This window comes from Xiphophorus couchianus, chromosome 6 (assembly GCF_001444195.1).
Source record: "Xiphophorus couchianus chromosome 6, X_couchianus-1.0, whole genome shotgun sequence".
Classification (NCBI taxonomy): Eukaryota; Metazoa; Chordata; class Actinopteri; order Cyprinodontiformes; family Poeciliidae; genus Xiphophorus; species Xiphophorus couchianus.
In genome coordinates, this window is record NC_040233.1 from 660,971 (window position 1) to 680,145 (window position 19,175).

The 19,175-nt window shown below is 41.5% G+C and overlaps 1 protein-coding gene across 1 annotated transcript; it reads left to right on the top strand.

The window, feature by feature from the left end:
- The first annotated feature begins 470 nt into the window (after nucleotides 1-470).
- Nucleotides 471-18,035, top strand: penka (proenkephalin a). The gene is made up of 3 exons (XM_028021759.1): nucleotides 471-729; nucleotides 1,082-1,228; nucleotides 17,362-18,035. The coding sequence occupies exons 2-3, from the start codon at nucleotides 1,085-1,087 to the stop codon at nucleotides 17,950-17,952; spliced, it is 735 nt and encodes a 244-aa protein (XP_027877560.1). The 5' UTR covers nucleotides 471-729; nucleotides 1,082-1,084; the 3' UTR covers nucleotides 17,953-18,035.
- Nucleotides 18,036-19,175: the final 1,140 nt, after the last annotated feature.

Sequence of the window (19,175 nt, forward strand, 5' to 3'; positions counted from 1 at the left end):
ATGAGTCACCTCAAAGTTTTTTGATGGTCTTAAAATAGCTATGAAAATATCAGCCACTAGGGCTGAAGTGGAACCGATTTTTTTCCTTTTTTTCAGTATTGATTTCTATGTGATAATATTGCTTAATTACCGACTGAATTGCGAAGCGACTGCCTGGTTTGCTTATGCTTGGGCCGGCCCTGAGCTCAACTCTAAATAAAGTAATTCTGTCAAAAGCAATAAGTACCTTGTGTTTTTCATCATGTAAGTAATTGTTACTTCATAAATATAAGTCATTAGTGCATTTTGCTGGTAGCTTAGTAAGATTAACTTATTTTTGTAAGTCATGGTTAAAAGGATTAAAGAGCATGCGTGACAGAAAAGAGAACACGGTCGTGTTGCGGTGAGCTCCGGGGTTTCTGGGGTGGAGGTGAGTGGGCTGCAACGTCACGGACTTATCTCCTCCCTGCAGTTTTATATTCGGTGACGTAAGGCCCAGAACGTAGTTTAAAAAGCTGGCGAACACCCCGCTGCAACACTGCATCAGGTTCAGCTCACTGGCTGCCCGTTGAGGTTGAGTTCGTCGGAGATAAGTTGGACCTCTCTGTTCGTGGATCAGCTCGTGTAGAAACACCTGCGGAGAGACCGTTTCATGCACAGATTAATCAAACACAGACGCAAGTCTCCCGCCTTCTTTTCATCCCTAGTTGGAGAGAAATTGTAGAAAAACTTGTTTTCACTCCATCAGAGGTAAGACGCAAATATATTTCCTTATTTACAGCCACAATTGTTAGCTACGAGAACTTAGTGGGGTTTTTTTTTTACATACAATATCAACAAATGAGACACAGTGACTTTTATGCACATCATATAGGCAAATATCACTTTAGTCTAATAAATAATTTAGACTACAAATTATGCAGAGAGCTTGTGATTGCCTTGAAAATAGATAAATAATAATAGTATAGGAAGTTGATAGTTGTTAAATCATCAGTTAATGTATATCAGGTTCGTGCTTTACTTGAGCTGTTTTATGAAATTCATAGCAGAACACTCAATCAGAGCAGTAATGAAAATAACTGCTGTGATTTCCCGTCCCTAGCCGATGGCTGTAATCGCTCAGTGCAGCTGCCTGTGGATGTTGCTTGCGGGAACATGCGTGTTGCTGGTGGCTGGAACAGACTGCGGGACGGAGTGCGCACGTTGTGTGTACAGTCTGCAAGGACAAGTATCTGCTTTCTCAACTCAGGTATTGTAGTAATACATTCATTTGATCTTCTAGGGAGATAGAGAGCGGGAGAGACAATTTGATCACTTAATCACTTCAAACATACACAAGAATGTTTTCATACCTAAGTACAAAGCAATTAATGACTACATTTTATATTGGTTCTAGATAGATAGGTAGATAGATAGATAGATAGATAGATAGATAGATACTTTATTACTCAAAGAAAATTCTGTGGTGGTTCATGTACAAGTTTTATGGTTATGGTTTCAAAAAAGCAGTTCAGTTTGTTGTTTTTTCAACTATCCTTATTTCCTCATTCTTTCATTCCTTTGTGGCTTATTCTTAAAATTAATTTTTCAACTACGTTATTATTATATAATGTCTGTTGTATGTTTGTGGTAGCAATGTCCAATATATTAAACTAATGATACCAGTGAGAAAGTTAAGTTTATTTGTATGAACATTTTAGCAATGAGACAGTCCATAGCATTTTACATAATAAAAACATAATACAATAACTAATCATAAGCACCAGACATTACATATTTTCAAATGCCATTGTCAAACTCATCAAGGATAATCATTATAAAATATATTAAATAATATCATAAAAAATTAGTATGTTAATTTTTTCTAAGCTACATTTAGAAAAAACAAAAAAAAATTAGGCACACAAAACTCTATGACATTGTTCTCATATGGAGGCAGGTTTTCGTCTTAGTGGTTTCTCTTTTTTATACTTGAACACTCATCTTTTCTTCTTCTCTTTCTCTTTGCACTTTAGTGCATTGTTTTCATTATTCTCTTCGAAGTTAAAATCTCAGTAAAATACTGAGACGATTTAAAATATATACCTTCATGAATGAAAAGGAACATTGAGTGTTCACCGTGTCTGTGAGAGGGAGTGAATTACAAACACGGAGTAAAGCTCTCTGCACAATATACAGTAGGTGAGGTTAAAAGGGGATGTTTATATGGAAAAGATATACCATTTACATTTTACTCAGTGGGTTGATGATTAAAACAATAAATTAGTGTGCATACTCATTAATTCTAAACACTGGTGAGTGATCTTCCCTTCTGATGCCTGCTTTTATGTCCGTCATTTCTTTATAAAAAAACCCCATTATACTCGCATTTTTAAAGAAAATCAAACCTTTACTTAAAACATGTATTTGTGAATATCCCATATGTCATTGTGTAATCCACTCTGATCATTCTTCATTTGGTTTTGCCCTCCAGATACCCTATCACCCAATCATGTAAGCATGTAGTGTTTTATTTGGAGAATAATTAATTTATATATAATCACATGAATAATGTATGACTTCACTGAACATAGTAGAAATGTCATAAAAAAGTCAGAATCTTTTTACCACCTTGTCCAGGCAGGCTCATTTACCACAGGAAACTCCAATCCACAATTTATTTAGTTATCCTGGATTTACTGCTTATTTAGTATTCCTTGTATTTTCTATGTGTTTGCCAGCAGAGGGCACTAATTCATTCTCCCTGGATCTCAGGTAGTAGTGATGAGAAATCTGAAGCCAGGCTTTGAGGCGTGTACCTAGTAAAAAGGGAGCGTGTCAGATGAAGCCACACTTTGATGCTTGTCTTGCTAAAAAACCACGTGACTGGCAATAAACGGCGCCTCACATTGCATGGGTCACTTGACTGCTTTATTTTTCGTGTCGGTTTTCAAAATAAAAGCTTGAAAGCCCTGCTGCTTCATGGGTTATTGTATTTGGTCGCACATCAGAGGAGAGTATTTGTCTTTAACAGTGGCTGAAATAACACTGATCAACATAAAGCAACATTGACCAACATATTTGATGTGTATTAATGATTTTGATGATGGCAGTCATCAAAATGTAATGTTTGTTACTGGTTTTCTCAATTTTTGATTGTGGTGTATTTTATGACTTTATATTTGAGTGTTTTTATTATGTTAATCACTTTGAACTGCTTTGTTGCTGAAATGTTCTACACAAATAAACTTGATTGAAATGGAGAAGAAAATCTCTGACATCTGGGAATACTTTGAGATGATCATTCACAAGATTCTTAAATAAAAATAATGAACCCCTTCACCTCCAAAATGTTCACCTTGTGGAAATTTCCATTATTATTTTGATCAGTAACGATATATCAGTCTTGCACAACAGAAACTGATTAAAGCTGTTGGAAGAGTAAAATCCTGTCCTGGTGAGTAAAAATGCAAGGGATCAGATCAGAGAGAAAACTAGAAATCCAAGAAAAAGGGGAGTTTTGAAGAATTCCAGTTTTTCAGGAGGCAAATCACAACTCAAAGAAAACTGCCACTGACAGTCAACATATTCCAGGATTAGTTTGGCTACAAATCATTTTAATAACTAAACAAGATTACAGTTAAAGAGGATTTAATTGACTCTCCTGCTACTGAACAAGAGTTTGACAAAAACTGTGACAATATTGCATTTACTATTTTTTTGAAGAATGTAGATCTGAGTGACAAAACTGCCCTGCAATGCATAAGGAGAGCATTGACTGACTTGCTTTGCAAGTGTGCCCACAGTTTCAGCAGCAGATGTTATGAACCACAGAGTAATGAACCTTTAGGCAAAGCAATGGGCTGGAAGCTTCATTGCTTCACGAGGCTTCATTTGGCCGTCATTATCAGGTAGTATTATGTCCTCATTCAGTTCAATTTTCCTGTTCATTAGTTGGTCTTCATATGCCTACAGCTATGAAAGCTCAGTACGAATCCTGTCAGGGCAATCAAAGCAATTTCTCTGTTGACAGTTTTAAGTCAAATCCAGTCGTACTCTGAGATTTGCTGTCTTGACAAAGTGCAGCAGCTGGGATTTAGTGGTTACAGTTAATGCTCTGGTTGTAACATGGCGTGTCATCGTTACTATGTGGTGTTTGGTTGTAACCTCATGGAAACAATGTTTTTCAGGAACAATGGCATTATTACTGAATAATGTTTTTAAAAGACATTTTTTGAGGTTTTTAAAAGCCTCATGAGAATCTCTAGGCTTATGTTGCTCATAGCTGTTAACTATGAACATGTTTTTTTGCCTTTCCTTTGTCACATAGTATCATATTATACTTATGGAGAAAAAAATAAGTACTGTAAACTTGTGCAATTTTCTTTGTGATTCAGAAGCCTCTCACAGCATCCACTAAGCAGGATTTGATGTATCTTTTCCTTTTCTCTGCACCACTTTTCCTCTGTGCTGAAAAGCACAGTCATGTCATATTGTCATATTGCCTTGCAAAATTAGGGATAGCAACAAATTATTTCACTCCAGCACAAGTGAATCAACAAGTAACAATGCTACTTTTTGGGACATAAAACCACTTACAGTTGTGGTCAAAGGTTTACATACACTTGTAAAAAACATAATGTCATGGCTGTCTTGAGTTTCCAATAAGTTCTACAACTCTTATTTTTCTGTGATAGAGTGATCGGAACACATACCTGTTTGTCACAAAAAACAGTCATAAAGTTTGGTTCTTTTATAAATTTATTATGGGTCTGCTGAAAATGTCACCAAATCTGCTGGGTCAAAAATATACATACAGCAACATAAATTGTCAATTTTGGTGATGTAGAGAGTTGTGTCAATCAAATTAGCTTCATGTCATGGCCTCTTCACTTCTTGTAAGTGATTCTGATTGACTACAGCTGTTGACTTCTCATGAGCCCATTTAAATAGGGCTCATTAGACTCAGCCATAAAAGCTACAATGGGAAAGTCAAAGGAACTCAGTGTGGATCTGAAAAAGCGAATTATTGACTTGAACAAGTCAGGGAAGTCACTTGGAGCCATTTCAAAGCAGCTACAGGTCCCAAGAGCAACTGTGCAGACAATTATTCGCAAGTATAAAGTGCATGGAACAGTTGTGTCACTGCCACGATCAGGAAGAAAACGCAAGCTATCACATGCTGCCGAGAGGAGATTGGTCAGGATGGTCAAGAGTCAACCAAGAATCACCAAAAAGCAGGTCTGCAAGGATTTGGAAGCTGATGGAACACAGGTGTCAGTCTCCACAGTCAAGCGTGTTTTACATCGCCATGGACTGAAAGGCTGCCGTGCAAGAAAGAAGCCCTTGCTACAGAAAAGGCACCTTAAGACTCGGCTGAAGTTTGCTGCTGATCACATGGACAAAGATAAAACCTTCTGGAGGAAAGTTCTGTGGTCAGACGAAACAAAAATTGAGCTGTTTGGCCACAACACCCAGCAATATGTTTGGAGGAGAAAAGGTGAGGCCTTTAATCCCAGGAACACCATGCCTACTGTCAAGCATGGTGGTGGTAGTATTATGCTCTGGGGCTGTTTTGCTGCCAGTGGAACTGGTTCTTTGCAGAAAGTAAATGGGATAATGAAGAAGGAGGATTACCTCCAAATTCTGCAGGAAAACTTAAAACCATCAGCCCGAAGGTTGGGTCTTGGGCGCAGTTGGGTGTTCCAACAGGACAATGACCCAAAACACACATCAAAAGTGGTAAAGGAATGGCTAAACCAGGCTAGAATTAAGGTTTTAGAATGGCCTTCCCAAAGTCCTGACTTAAACCCCATTGAGAACATGTGGACAGTGCTAAAGAAACAGGTTCATGCAAGAAAACCATCACATTTAGCTGAACTGCACCAATTCTGTCAAGAAGAGTGGTCAAACATTCGACCTGAAGCTTGCCAGGAGCTTGTGGATGGCTACCAAAAGCGCCTAGTTGCCGTGAAAATGGCCAAGGGACATGCAACCAAATACTAATGTTGCTGTATGTATATTTTTGACCCAGCAGATTTGGTGACATTTTCAGCAGACCCATAATAAATTTATGAAAGAACCAAACTTTATGACTGTTTTTTGTGACAAACAGGTATGTGTTCCGATCACTCTATCACAGAAAAATAAGAGTTGTAGAACTTATTGGAAACTCAAGGCAGCCATGACATTATGTTTTTTACAAGTGTATGTAAACTTTTGACCACAACTGTAATTGCTCACACCATTTATATTACACAGTAACTGATGATGAAAAGGAACAGGAATTAAAGAAGCAATTGAAATGCATAAATATCTAGAAATATATTTAAAATATAAGCATGCTATCTAGTACATCCTATCCCATAGACATACCCACATCATTGTCACCTTGACTGCTGCTTTTCATTGGAACTATGCTGCCACCATTTTGGTAACCCTCTTCTCTTTCAGACCCCTCTTTCCCTGGAATGGACATGATATTTTCCTGGAATTAAACCAATAAAAAAAAGGAATTTGTTATTTGCATGATGGATCTTACAGATTGGTTTCCTATTAAACAAAAACAATGAAGTTTAGACTCTTAACTTGGTGCTAGTGATTTTCAGGCATCAGACAAGACGAGCATGTGAATGAAACGAGAGACGGGGAGGAGTAAGCATCTGTTTTCCATCAAAAATTTTAATTTATGTTCATAGCAGCCAAGCACATTACTCTCCATATAATTTTAAGTATTTCCAGTCATAGTATTTGAAGGTATTTACATTTTTTTTTCTATCATGAAATCGTAGGATTTTTTAAAAGTTGAATGTCCATCCCAATGGACATCAGGAGGTTGTGTATGTTGTTCAATACCTAATTATTTAGTGTTACTGTGCAAAGAAAGAAGCATGTATGAGCATTTCAATCTGGAGAGACTCAGACTGAAGAAACAGCGATTAAAAAGGTTTATTGACATGCATGAATTTAAAGTTCTTTGGCGCTCGGGCCCCCGCTGAGGACATCGAGCTGTGAATTGCAATAAGCTCGGATGAGCATTCCCGATGTAGGTTAGGAATGTCATCCCCCGGGACTCGACACGGTGGTGGAGGTCGGTGAAGGATGCGAGTTTGAAGAGTGGAGGTGGAGAAGGGGTGGAGGAGGGTTGAGCGCAGCTGGAATGCAGAAGATGCCATGGATGGAGGTCCTTATCAACTGGGCCTTGGTCGGTGATTGGATGTGACGTGGCTTGGTCCAGCGTTGATAGGTCGGCGGCGATGAGCGGGGCGCGCCGATTGGATGATGCAGGTGGGGCTAAAGAGTCTTCCAGTTTGAATTTGCGCGTAGGCTTCATTTCATAGCCAGTTTGTGATTTGTTAATGATCAGTCTGTACCACACAAAAATCTCGGAAAAAAGTCCATGCCCATCAAGAAGCCGTAATACACAGGAAAAACGCACTTCTACTGTAACACATGTAAAATCCAACTGTGCTTTGTGCCACACTGAAACTGCTTCGAGGATCTTCATCAAAAATTAGAGATTACACGAAAATACCCAGCAAGCTGATGCTTTGTCAACGGTTTGGTAACTGTGTAATCCATTTACATTACTACAATAATGAACTTTCAAATGCTGAAGCATTTGAAAGTTCAGTGACACATTACTGAAGTCCAAACAACATTTTGTATTATATATTCTCTATTCAGACAATGCACACTGATAAACAAAAAGCAGACATCCAGTTTAAAAGGTTGAATTAGATATTACATGAAACTCTATGGGAAAAGTATAGAAGTTTCAATGGCATTGTACGCTTACTTAGTCGAGATGTCCATTACAATGGACATAAAAAAAACAATGGAGATAGAAAAAAATGTCTCCTTTTCCCTTTATTTCTAAGCTTAAGAGGAGTAAAAATCAGCTGAGTAAAAATTTTTTTTGGTCCACTAGAAAAAATTTGGGTCTGAAGGGGTCTGGCTGTCTGTTGTAGCCAAGAGCTGCCTACATGTAAAATTACCCAGTTTTCAAATGATTTTAACCATAAAAGTGATTTTCTTTTGTAAATAAATATTATGTTGCCAGTAAGAAATTGTCTATTTCAGATGAATCTGTGTAAATCGTCTCCATTAGGATAAACTATTTTCAGTCATATTTGATCACCACAAAATGCTAAGTAATTTTAAATTATATGATGTTGTTAGTGGTGCATGTCTGATGCAAAAGCTAGTTAACACCTTTGGTCTTCAGAGTTTTTATATGAATCAAAACTCTTAAGACCGAAGACTGTTGTCAGCAGGTTTATTGACAATCAAAAGGGTGAAAGTGAAAACAAGACAAAAGATACAGTAAATATATGAGTATGCGCAGAATAAATGACACTTTTACACTGAGTTTCTGTCAAACATCTATATGTGGGCTACTGACACCTTATTAAGTAATTTCCCTACTCGTGGTTAAATTACACAACAAAGAAAACTTATTTGCAATTAAATAGCACATTAGAAAGCTACATCTAGCACAGAAACAATCTTACATAATTATTTTCACAATACATAATGGCAATGTGACCATAAATGAAAGATGTCTGCACATTAGCATTCGAACCAGACATCACAAAGCGGATATGAATGCCATACTGTCTCCTTGACTGTTACTGCTGTTCAATATTATTTCAAAACAACAAAAGGTTGCTAGGTTGCAATTCCTGAAAAGAACACTTGAGGGCAGGCTTTCCCCCTTTTTGACCTACATAAATGAACTTAATTACTAAAACCATAATATATATACTTTGCAACAAAACACTCCCCGTCTGGCATGAATAAACACCACAAATTAAGTGTTTTAGCAGAAACAGTATATCTTATGAAGAAACCCAAACTACTATCTCTGAGATAGGTCTTACAAACAACTTTGAAACATCTGCTTTGGCTACCTTAACTTCTACTTTACGTATTCTTATCATCTTTACTTGAAAACACCTTACTGTAGTTATGAGTCCAGGAGGCCATTCATTTCTTGGTACTTGACTGTCTTTGAGTACAACAACACTTCGCCTACTGACATAAAACACCGGAGTGCCACAAGGCTGTGTGATGAGTCCCTTCCTCTACTCCCTCTTCACCTACGACTGCAGACCTGTCCATGGCTCTAACGCCATCATCAAGTTCGCAGACGACACCACGGTGATCGGCCTCATCAGAGATAATGACGAGGCCGCTTACAGGGAGGAGGTAGACCGTCTGGCTGAGTGGTGCGACAAAAACAACCTGCAGCTGAACACCGAGAAGACCAAGGAGCTTATCGTGGACTTCAGGAGGAACGCTGACCCACATCCACCCATCCACATTAAGGGGATAGTGGAGCATGTGGACACCTTTAAGTTCATCACAAACGACCTCACCTGGACTGTGAACACCACGTCTCTGGTCAAGAGGGCACAGAAACGCTTGTATTTCCTGCGGAGGATGAGAAGAGCACACCTGCCCCCGCCCATCCTCAAGACGTTCTACAGAAGCACCATAGAGAGCATTCTGACCAGCTGCCTCTCTGTGTGGTGTGGAGGCTGCAGCGCCTCCGACTGGAAAAACGTGAGGAGAGTGGTGCGGACAGCAGAGAGGATCATCGGGGCCCCCCTTCCCTCCATTCAGGACATTTCATCCCAGCACTGCGTGTCCCGAGGGCGAAACATCGTCAGTGACCCCTCACATCCCCACCATGGACTGTTCTCCCTGCTGCTCTCTGGAAAGAGGTTCCGCAGCATCTGGTGCAGGTCCACCAGGTTCCGAAACAGCTTTTTCCCACTTGCCATCAGACTGCTGAACTCTTAACTGGACTGCACTCAAAAACTGGTCTCCACTTCATACCTTGCACATGTACATAGCTAAATAACTTCTATTTTACTGTCATTCCTGCACTTTATATTTTATATTCATATTTATATTCATATTTTATACTTTATTTTATTTTATTCTGGAGTAACCTCATAACATTGGAACCTCAAAACATTGTCCTGAGCCGTATGCAATGAAATTTCGTTCTGTATACACCCTGTGCATGCAAAATGACAATAAAGTCAGTCTAAGTCTAAGTTCCTGGGAGTCCACATCACCGAGGACCTGACTTGGACGACCAGCTGCTCCAAACTCATTAAGAAGGCGCATCAGCGCCTCTTCTTCATGAGGACCCTGAGGAAGAACCACCTGTCCTCAGAGATCCTCACGAACGTCTACCGCTGCACCATTGAGAGCATCCTCACCAACTGTATTACAGCTTGGTACGGGAACTGCTCTGTCTCCGACCGGCAGGCGCTGCAGAGGGTGGTGAAAACTGCCCAGTATATCGCCGGGGCACCGCTCCCTGCCATCAAGGACATCTACAGGAAGCGGTGTTTGAAAAGGGCAGGGAAAATCACAAAGGACTCCACTCACCCAGCACACACACTCTTTTCCCTCCTGCCCTCTGGGAGGCGTTACAGAAGCCTACGGACCAGAACCACCAGGCACCGGAACAGCTTCTTTCCCACAGCTGTCACGCTTTTGAACGCCTCCTGACATAAACCATAAACTATAAGGACTGTACTCCCCTATCCTCTCATACAACAATAACACATGGACTATCCTCACACACACACACACCCCAGACTGTTTTCTTCACACACACATACAACCTGTAAATTTTATCTGCCATTATTTATCTATAATCCATTCCCTAACATTCTTGTATATTCTGTATAATCTGTGCATATAGCTCCCATATTTATATTTATACACAATATCTATATCTCTTGCTACAACCCCTTATAGTCCATACATACATAGTCTTGTACATCTGTAAATAAATATTTATATCTCGTAGAGCAGTGGTCCCCAACCACCGGGCCGCGGACCGATACCGGTCGGCGGACCAATTGGTACCGGGCCGCGCAAGAAGTAATGAACTACTTCCGGATCTTTTATTTTGAAAATCCTAAACCGGATTTTACCGGTTATCTCTTGCGCGTCAAAATTGAGCCAACTTGCAGCAGAATGAGTAATAAAATAACATCGGAGTACTGCTATTTCGCGGTTCACCTTTCGTGGTCTCGCTGCTTCGCGGATTTCCACCTGCATTGTGTTCTGCATTCTGATTGGCTAAACAGTCTCTCCGCTTCTTCTCTACCTGTGTGTCAACAACGTTGCAACAACGGTATAATATGTACACGTACGCAAAACAGCTAGCCATATTTAACATAATCGATGGTGGCATGTCGGTTTATAAGAATCTTTTTGCCCAGAAGAAAAAAGAGCGACAACAACTACCGATAACTATGTTCTTCTCTCGAAAAAACACACCTGCACTGCGGGCTTTAGAAGAAAAAAAGGGAAAAAAACCCCGCTACAGAGCGGAGTCAGGATGCAGCGGCTCAGTCAGAAGAGCAGTGAAATACACGCGAGTCACAATTTGTCCTACTGTACTTTGTTTTGTTTTTTTTCATAATCATTTTTTATTTTCTCCCGTTCTAATCCAATGACTCAGGTCACGATGGGGCGGTGCTGATCTCCGCAATTCGGGCACGGGAATCCGCCTTCAGTTCATTTTAAAATTATTATTTTACAGTACAGTAGTTATTTGTAAAAAAAATAAAATGTTTATACAGTACTTTTTATTTGTTAAACAAATGCTTGGGCCTGTAAAAAGGTTTTGTTCTTTGGTTTCAATGTATGATGGAATACTTCATTGTATAATAATTGTAAAAAAAATAAAGGTTACTACTTCGAGGATTTCGCCTATTGCGGGTTCTTTTTGGAACGTAACCGCCGCAAAAAACAAGGGTTCACTGTACTGAGTCTGAAGAAACTGGGACAAGAGGTCTAGCATTTATAATAGCTGCCACCTCTGCCATGACGGTGATGAGAACTTCATCAGTGAGCTTTGTGGTCTTGAGTTTGAAAAACATAGAGTCCAATATTCTCCGGGGCAGATCTATCATTCTTTCCCACGACCCACTAAAATGGGAAGTATGTGGCAAGTTAAAGGTCCAAGTGCATCCATTTTCTTTTAAGTAGGCCTGTAGAACTGCCTTGTCCAAGTTCAACAGGATATTCAGTTCCTTACATGCACCTCCAAAATTGGTACCCCGATCAGAACCATCCATCCATCCATGCATCCATCCATCCATCTTCTTTTGCTTATCCGGGGTTGGGTCGCAGGGTAGCAGCTTCAGAAGGGAGGCCCAGACTTCCCTCTCCCCGGCCACTTCTTCCAGCTCTTCCGGGGGAATCCCGAGGCGTTCCCAGGCCAGCCCAGAGATATAGTCCCTCCAGCGTGTCCTGGATCTTCCCTGGGGCCTCCTCTCGGTGGGACGTGCCCGGAACACCTCACCAGGGAGGCGTCCAGGAGGCATCCTGACCAGATGCCCAAGCCACCTCAACTGGCTCCTCTCGATGTGAAGGAGCAGCGGCTCTACTCTGAGTCCCTCCCGGATGACTGAGCTTCTCACCCTATCTCTAAGGGAGAGCCCAGACACCCTACGGAGAAAACCCATTTCGGCCGCTTGTACCCACGATCTCGTTCTTTCGGTCATGGCCCAAAGCTCATGACCATAGATGAGGGTGGGAACGTAGATCGACTGGTAAATCGAGAGCTTCGCTTTTGGGCTCAGCTCTCTCTTTACCACGACGGACCGGTACAGCGCCCGCTTGATGGCAGACGCTGCGCCAATCCACCTGTCGATCTCCCGCTCCCTTCTTCCTTCATTCGTGAAAAAGATCCCGAGATACTTGAACTCCTCCACTTGGGGCAGGACACTCCCCCGACCCAGAGAAGGCACTCTACCCTTTTCCAGCTCAAGACCATGGCCTCGGATTTGGAGGCACTGATCCCCATCCCGGCCGCTTCACACTCGGCTGCGAACCGCTCCAGCGAGAGCTGCAGATCACAATCTGATGAAGCCAAAAGGACCACATCATCCGCAAAAAGCAGACCTGAGATCCTAAGGCCACCAAAACGGATTCCCTCCACAAGTCCACAAAACACATGTAGACTGGTTGGACGAACTCCCATGCACCTTCCAGGACCCTGCCGAGGGTGTAGAGCTGGTCCAGTGTACCACGACCAGCACGAAAACCACACTGCTCTTCCTGAATCCGAGGTTTGACTATCCGACAGACCCTCCTCTCCAGGACCCCTGAATAGACCTTGCCAGGGAGGCTTAAGAGTGTGACCCCTCTATAATTGGAGCACACCCTCCGGTCCCCCTTTTTGAACAGGGGGACCAACACCCCAGTTTGCCAATCCAGGGGAACTGCCCCCGATGTCCATGCGATATTGCAGAGTCGCGTCAGCCAACACAACCCTACAACATCCAGAGCCTTAAGGAACTCCGGGCAGATCTCATCCACCCCCAGGGCCTTGCCACCGAGGAGCTTTTTAACCACCTCGGTGACCTCGTCCCCAGAGATTGGAGAGCCCAACCCAGAGTGCCCAGCTCAGCTTCCTCAATGGAAGGCATGTTGGTGGGATTGAGGAGGTCTTCAAAGTACTCTGCCCACCGGCCCACAACATCCAGAGTTGAGGTCAGCAGCACACCATCCCCACTATAAACAGTGTTGGTGCCGTACTGCTACCCCCCGAGACGCCGGATGGTGGACCTACAAAATTGGTACCCCGATCAGAACAAGTAGTTTTTTTAAAGGTACTTTTATAGCCAGAAACCAACTAAATGCATTAATAAAGCTGGATGTGTGAACGGAGGGTCTGTTGCAAGATGGTCTGGAGGAAGGTTTGACATTTTTTGTGTGCTCAGGGGAGCACAAAGTCTTTTGCAGGTTACATAATTGTAGATGATTGTGCTCACCTTTCTTTTGCCACCCACTATCCACCATGCTGCAGAGTTTATAGCTTCTGTAAACAAGCTACAAGATGATCAACCTGATTGTGGTGGTGCTTTAATAACTGCAAGATGGTAGTGGAATGGAACTAGAAGTGGGTTTTTTTCACCATGAGTCAAGTTTGAGTCAGTGATGCGACCAACTACTCTGAGGAGTCCATTTTCATCCAGGTAAGGGTCTAAGTTCTAAAGAGTACTGGTTTTGGGTAACTTCTCATATTTTTGTACACACCTGATTTCTTCAGAATACACATCCTGGTGTACTGCTCAAATCATGTTTTGAGTCTTTTTAAATTCGTCCACAGTGAGTCCTGTCTCACAGTAATGCCAACCACAGCAGAGATTGTTAATGCTTGGTGGGGATTTGAAGTTGACATGCAATAGTCTAGAAAGAGCATGTGTGAGAGACCTTCAAGTGGAAAACTTGCTGAACCTAGCAGAACCATGTTCCCTGGTTGAGGTTATAGTTTTGAGAGTAATTACTTTTGGTCTAACATCCAAGTCCATGCTAGGGTCAACAAGAACTTAAGAGTTGTTTGGGAACCTTTGACTTTGGAGCAAAAAGTCATGACCAGTGAAGCAGTTACTAAGGGGTAGATGGTATGCAGGAACAGAACGAGTGGCGTGATCCACGGGTTTCTGACTGCTAGCTACATAATGCCACTGGCTTTGCTGAGAAAATCTGCGGATCCTGGTTACACGGTTACTGACATAGACATAAAATCTCCTAGTCTCATTATAGATATAACCTAGGACTACTTTCTTGTCTGTGTAGAATGTGGTGTAGTAGACTACACCACATTTAAGATCAAGTTCATCTGCGACAAGATCTGCAAGCACCACTCCGGCAGCACTAAGCTCCAATCTTGGTATGGTCTGATCTGGGCATGGTGCAAGCTTCGCCTTGCCCATAATAAATCCCACTTGACAGTTTCCTTCTGCATCTGTCACTTTTAGATAAGCTATACAACTATGGCTTTAGTAGAAGCGGCCGAAAACACACAGTTTTTTGTCGTTGTTGAGGGAAAAATATCCGTGTATGCTTTGGGAATAGTCCGGTCAGATAGTTCTTTAAGTGATTCCTTCCAGAGACTCTTCCATCTTTGGAGGTAATGGAGCATCCCAGTCTCCATTTTCAATTGTAAGTTCACACCGAATAGACTTTCCTTATATAGTGACTTTCACTACAAACCCTAATGGATCATAAAGGCTGTTAATGGTAGATAAAACACCTATTCTTTTAAAGGGCTTGTCTCATCTGGTACTTGAAAGGTGAAGTAGTCTTTACCAAGGTCCCAAAGGAGACCCAGGTTGCATTGCATGAGGACTGAATCGGCTTCAGAGTGTACGATTTTTTTAATCTTTAACATGATCTTGGATAGGAAATGCCTCTAATACTTCCTTTCTGTTGGCTGCTATTTTATGTAGTCTGAGATTTGATTTTGCAAGTGTGTCACAGGTTCTTTGGAGTAGGGACACAGTCTTTTGAATGGTGGGAAGAGATCTGAGTCCGTCGTCGAAGTGGAAGTCCTGTGTCACAAACTGTATAACATCTGGATCGCTGTTTAAAACAGACTGATGCAAGCCATATATTGCCACTGCTGGTGATGAATTATTCCCAAAGACATGAACTTTCATCCTAAACTCCACAATATCCTTGGAAATGTCATTGTCACAGAAAGACAGAAAGCGCAAGTAGTTCCTGTCTTGCTCATGAACGTTGAAACAGTAAAACATCTGTTCAGTGTCTGCTGTAAAGGATACAGCTTTCTTTCTGAAGCGCATTAAAACACCTAGCAGAGAATTGTTAAGATTCGTTCAATGATACATCCTTGTATTTGGCGCTACTGTCAAAGACGACCATGATCTGTTTGGATTTACGGGGGTGGTAAACACCTAATAGTGGCAGATACCAACATTCCTCTCCATCTTTTAGTGGAGGGGCAATTTCTGCATGTTTGTTTTTGAATACTTTGTCCATGAAAGTCATAAAAGTGTTCCTTCATTTTCTCATTTCTTTCAAAGTTGCGAACAAGTGACATCACCCGCTTCAGGCCCTGCAGTCTGTTGTTAGGGAGCTCTTGGCGTGGCAGTTTGAATGGTAATTGTGCTATCCAGCTGTTGTCTTTGTCCTTTGTTAGTCCTTCTTCCATTATCATTAAGAAGACATTGTCCTGAATGGAAAGTGAGATGTAATTGTAATGCCTGGTTTGTGTTCAAACACATTACATCCTAAGTGGTCTGGTTCACAAGCATTGTCCACAAGCTGGGTGCTGAAGTTGAATGGATCTCACAATGTATCTCTTTTATATTGAAAACATTGGGGCATGGCTCAAAGCCTACAGCTCAAAGCCTATGTCCCTTCCTTTTTCAGTGTAAAAGGGGCATAAATCTATGTGGAAACACTGTTATTGGTGCTGATGTTGTGCACCAATTTTATTTAGTGCTGGAGGGCTCCAGCATTAAATAAATTTTCTACTCTTTTCATACAACGTTGGAGCGGCCCTACATGATGACCTAAATGCACTGCATTCTGCATCTCTCTGATGGATGCAGAAATACAAACGTGGAGATTTAATTTATGTGGCTTTAGTAGCTCTTCCATTTCGTGTCTATTGAGGCTTTAATAAGCGCCACAGAGAATGTTTTGGCTTTCCAGATTTACAGGGCATGTTTTCGCAGCAACTCTGCCTGACTGTAAGTAAACACAGCATTTGACATGCCGCAGTTTGATGCATTGTGTTGCCGCAAAAAACCAAACCAAAACAAAAAATTGATGTTTAGCGTGACATATGAGGCGAGCACAAAATCTCCTCCACGGGCTAAACCACTGGCACACTAATGCACCGTCCGACCGAGGAATACGGACATAAACTTTTCCTTCTTGCACAAAGGCGGAGGTAGCGGTCCTGCTGCTGGGTTGTTTCCCTCCTACGGCCTCCTCCATGTCTCCTGGTGTACTGGCCTGTCTCCTGGTAGCGCCTCCAGCCTCTGGACACTACATTGACAGACACAGCAAACCTTCTTGCCACAGCTCACATTAATGTGCCATCCTGGATGAGCTGCACTACCTGAGCCACTTGTGTGGGTTGTGGAGTCCGTCTCATGCTACCATGAGTGTGAAAGCACCACCAACATTCAAAACTGACCAAAACATCAGCCAGACAGCATAGGTACTGAGAAGTGGTGTGTGGTCCCAACTGCAGAACCACTCCTTTATTGAGTGTGTCTTGCTAATTGCCAATAATTTCCACCTGTTGTCTATTCCATTTGCACAACAGCACGTGAAATTGATTGTCAATCAGTGCTGCTTCCTAAGTGGACAGTTTGATTTCACAGAAGTTTGATTTACTTGGAGTTATATTGTGTTAAGTGTTCCCTTTATTTTTTTGAGCAGTGTATAAGCGACATTTTTTCTTATTTTTAAATCAAAACAAAAACAAGGAACACTTTGCCCGGTGGGTTGGGCAAGTAAAGCCTGGCAGTCCGCCAGGCTTCTAATATGCTGGGAAAAACCCTGGTGAAAGTTCTAACAGTGTGTTTTCTTTTCTTCCAGACATGCTCTCTTGAGTGTGAAGGTGTGATGGACACCCAGAGACTTCGTATGTGCCAGGACTTTTTAACTGAGAGTGATGACAGTGTTTCTGTGGATGCTGACCCCCTTCAACAGCCAAGCCTGGACTGGAAGATGATGACTGAGGAGGCTGTCCGTTCACCCAAACATGAAATTGATAAAAAGTATGGTGGTTTCATGAAACGTTATGGAGGTTTCATGTCTCGTCGTTCATCATCTGCCCAGAGGGCACTGAATAACCTGGAGAACCACAATGAGGAAGAGGACACTCGGCTGGGAATCTTAAAGATCATTGGTGCTACAAAAGATCATGACATGGAGGAAACTAGGGATGAAATGGAGGAGGTGAAGAGGTATGGAGGCTTCAACCACCATATTAAAGGGGATGTGATAAAAGGCAATCTTCTTGAGGCACTTTTGGGTCATGCTCTTAAAAAGCGCTATGGAGGGTTCATGAGGCGGGTGGGAAGGCCTGAATGGCTTGTGGACAATAGCAAGAATGGTAGAGCTCAAAAAACATCTGGGGAAAATGGAAGTGGGCGAAAAAAGAGGTATGGGGGCTTCATGGATTAGGAGCTAAAGTGGTAACCTCTCGTTATGGAAATTTCTTCTATCTTAAGATGAAGACACTGAATTAATAAAGTGACAGAAATGCACATCTTGTCTTTGTGTAGTTTATTGTCACCTCTTCCTACACAGCACTGGTATACAAAAACATTTTGCAACTGCCTACTTTCATATCCTCTTGTATTTACACTGCAGGCACAGTTCATACATAGTTCAAAAAATAACCCTCAATCTTTTGTTCCTCAGTAAGTGAGTCAACACTCTCAGAGCACAAAGTTCTTAAAGTTTAAAGTGTGACACCACAACCCTCCCCCCCCCCTTTGATTCCACAAGAAATCAACCTAAAAGAATGGAAAACCTTAAATAAAATCAATAGCAAAATTAAGTAAAACAATATATGTAGATCAAATGTAACAAAAACATGTTTGATTTAGAGGTCATCACAGGCAATTTTTTTGCGAGTTTTCCTCTGGTTGTAGCAAACCATATTCGAGCAAAACTTATGTAAAACATAGGTATGGCAATTGAGCATACAAAATTCATTAACCTGAGACAAATAAATCAACAATTAAACATTTCTGCTCATTGGTGTCTTCAACTCATGTACTTTGCATACAGTAGAAAGTCACTCACCCTGGAGAGGTTCAAGAACATACAAAGTGGAGTAGTATGGAATCCTCAAATTGCTGGTGAAAACTATTTAAGACACAAATAAAACAGGTTTCTTAAAAAAAACAATGCACACATTTTAGTAGTCAGCAGATCCAACCACTGACAATGCTGCAACACTGGTGCAAAAGTGTTGAGATCTCTACTGAAAAAGCTTTATCAGTCTCCAGGAAGATGTTCAGAAAAAAACATAAGTTCATAACTCACTGTGGTGTGGACATAATTTCCCACATCAGGCACTACTGCCTAAGTTACAATCAGACCAATCCAAGTACTGTGCTCCAAATGCAGAAATCATTTGGAAGCTGACCATTTGGTATGACTGCGATGAAGATAATCTCCCAGTCACTGCTTGAAAACACATTGTCTGATTTGTCAGGACACACAAAATTCCTGATCTGGAAGCATCAAAAACATCAACCAGAAAAGACTCACAAAGAGAGAGAGTGGTATTAGAAAGTTTAATTGACAAATGGAAGTCTTTGGCGCTCAGACCCAGGAGGAAGACGTTGCGCTGGTAACTGCTGTCAGAGACAATGATCCGCTGTGTATGAAGATTA

Excerpts from the sequence above, each read along its gene's own strand:
- penka (XM_028021759.1), top strand. The coding sequence starts at position 1,085 with ATGGCTGTAATCGCTCAGTGCAGCTGCCTGTGGATGTTGCTTGCGGGA. Across the intron at positions 1,229-17,361 it reads TATCTGCTTTCTCAACTCAG|ACATGCTCTCTTGAGTGTGA; the intron begins GTATTGTAGTAA and ends CTTTTCTTCCAG.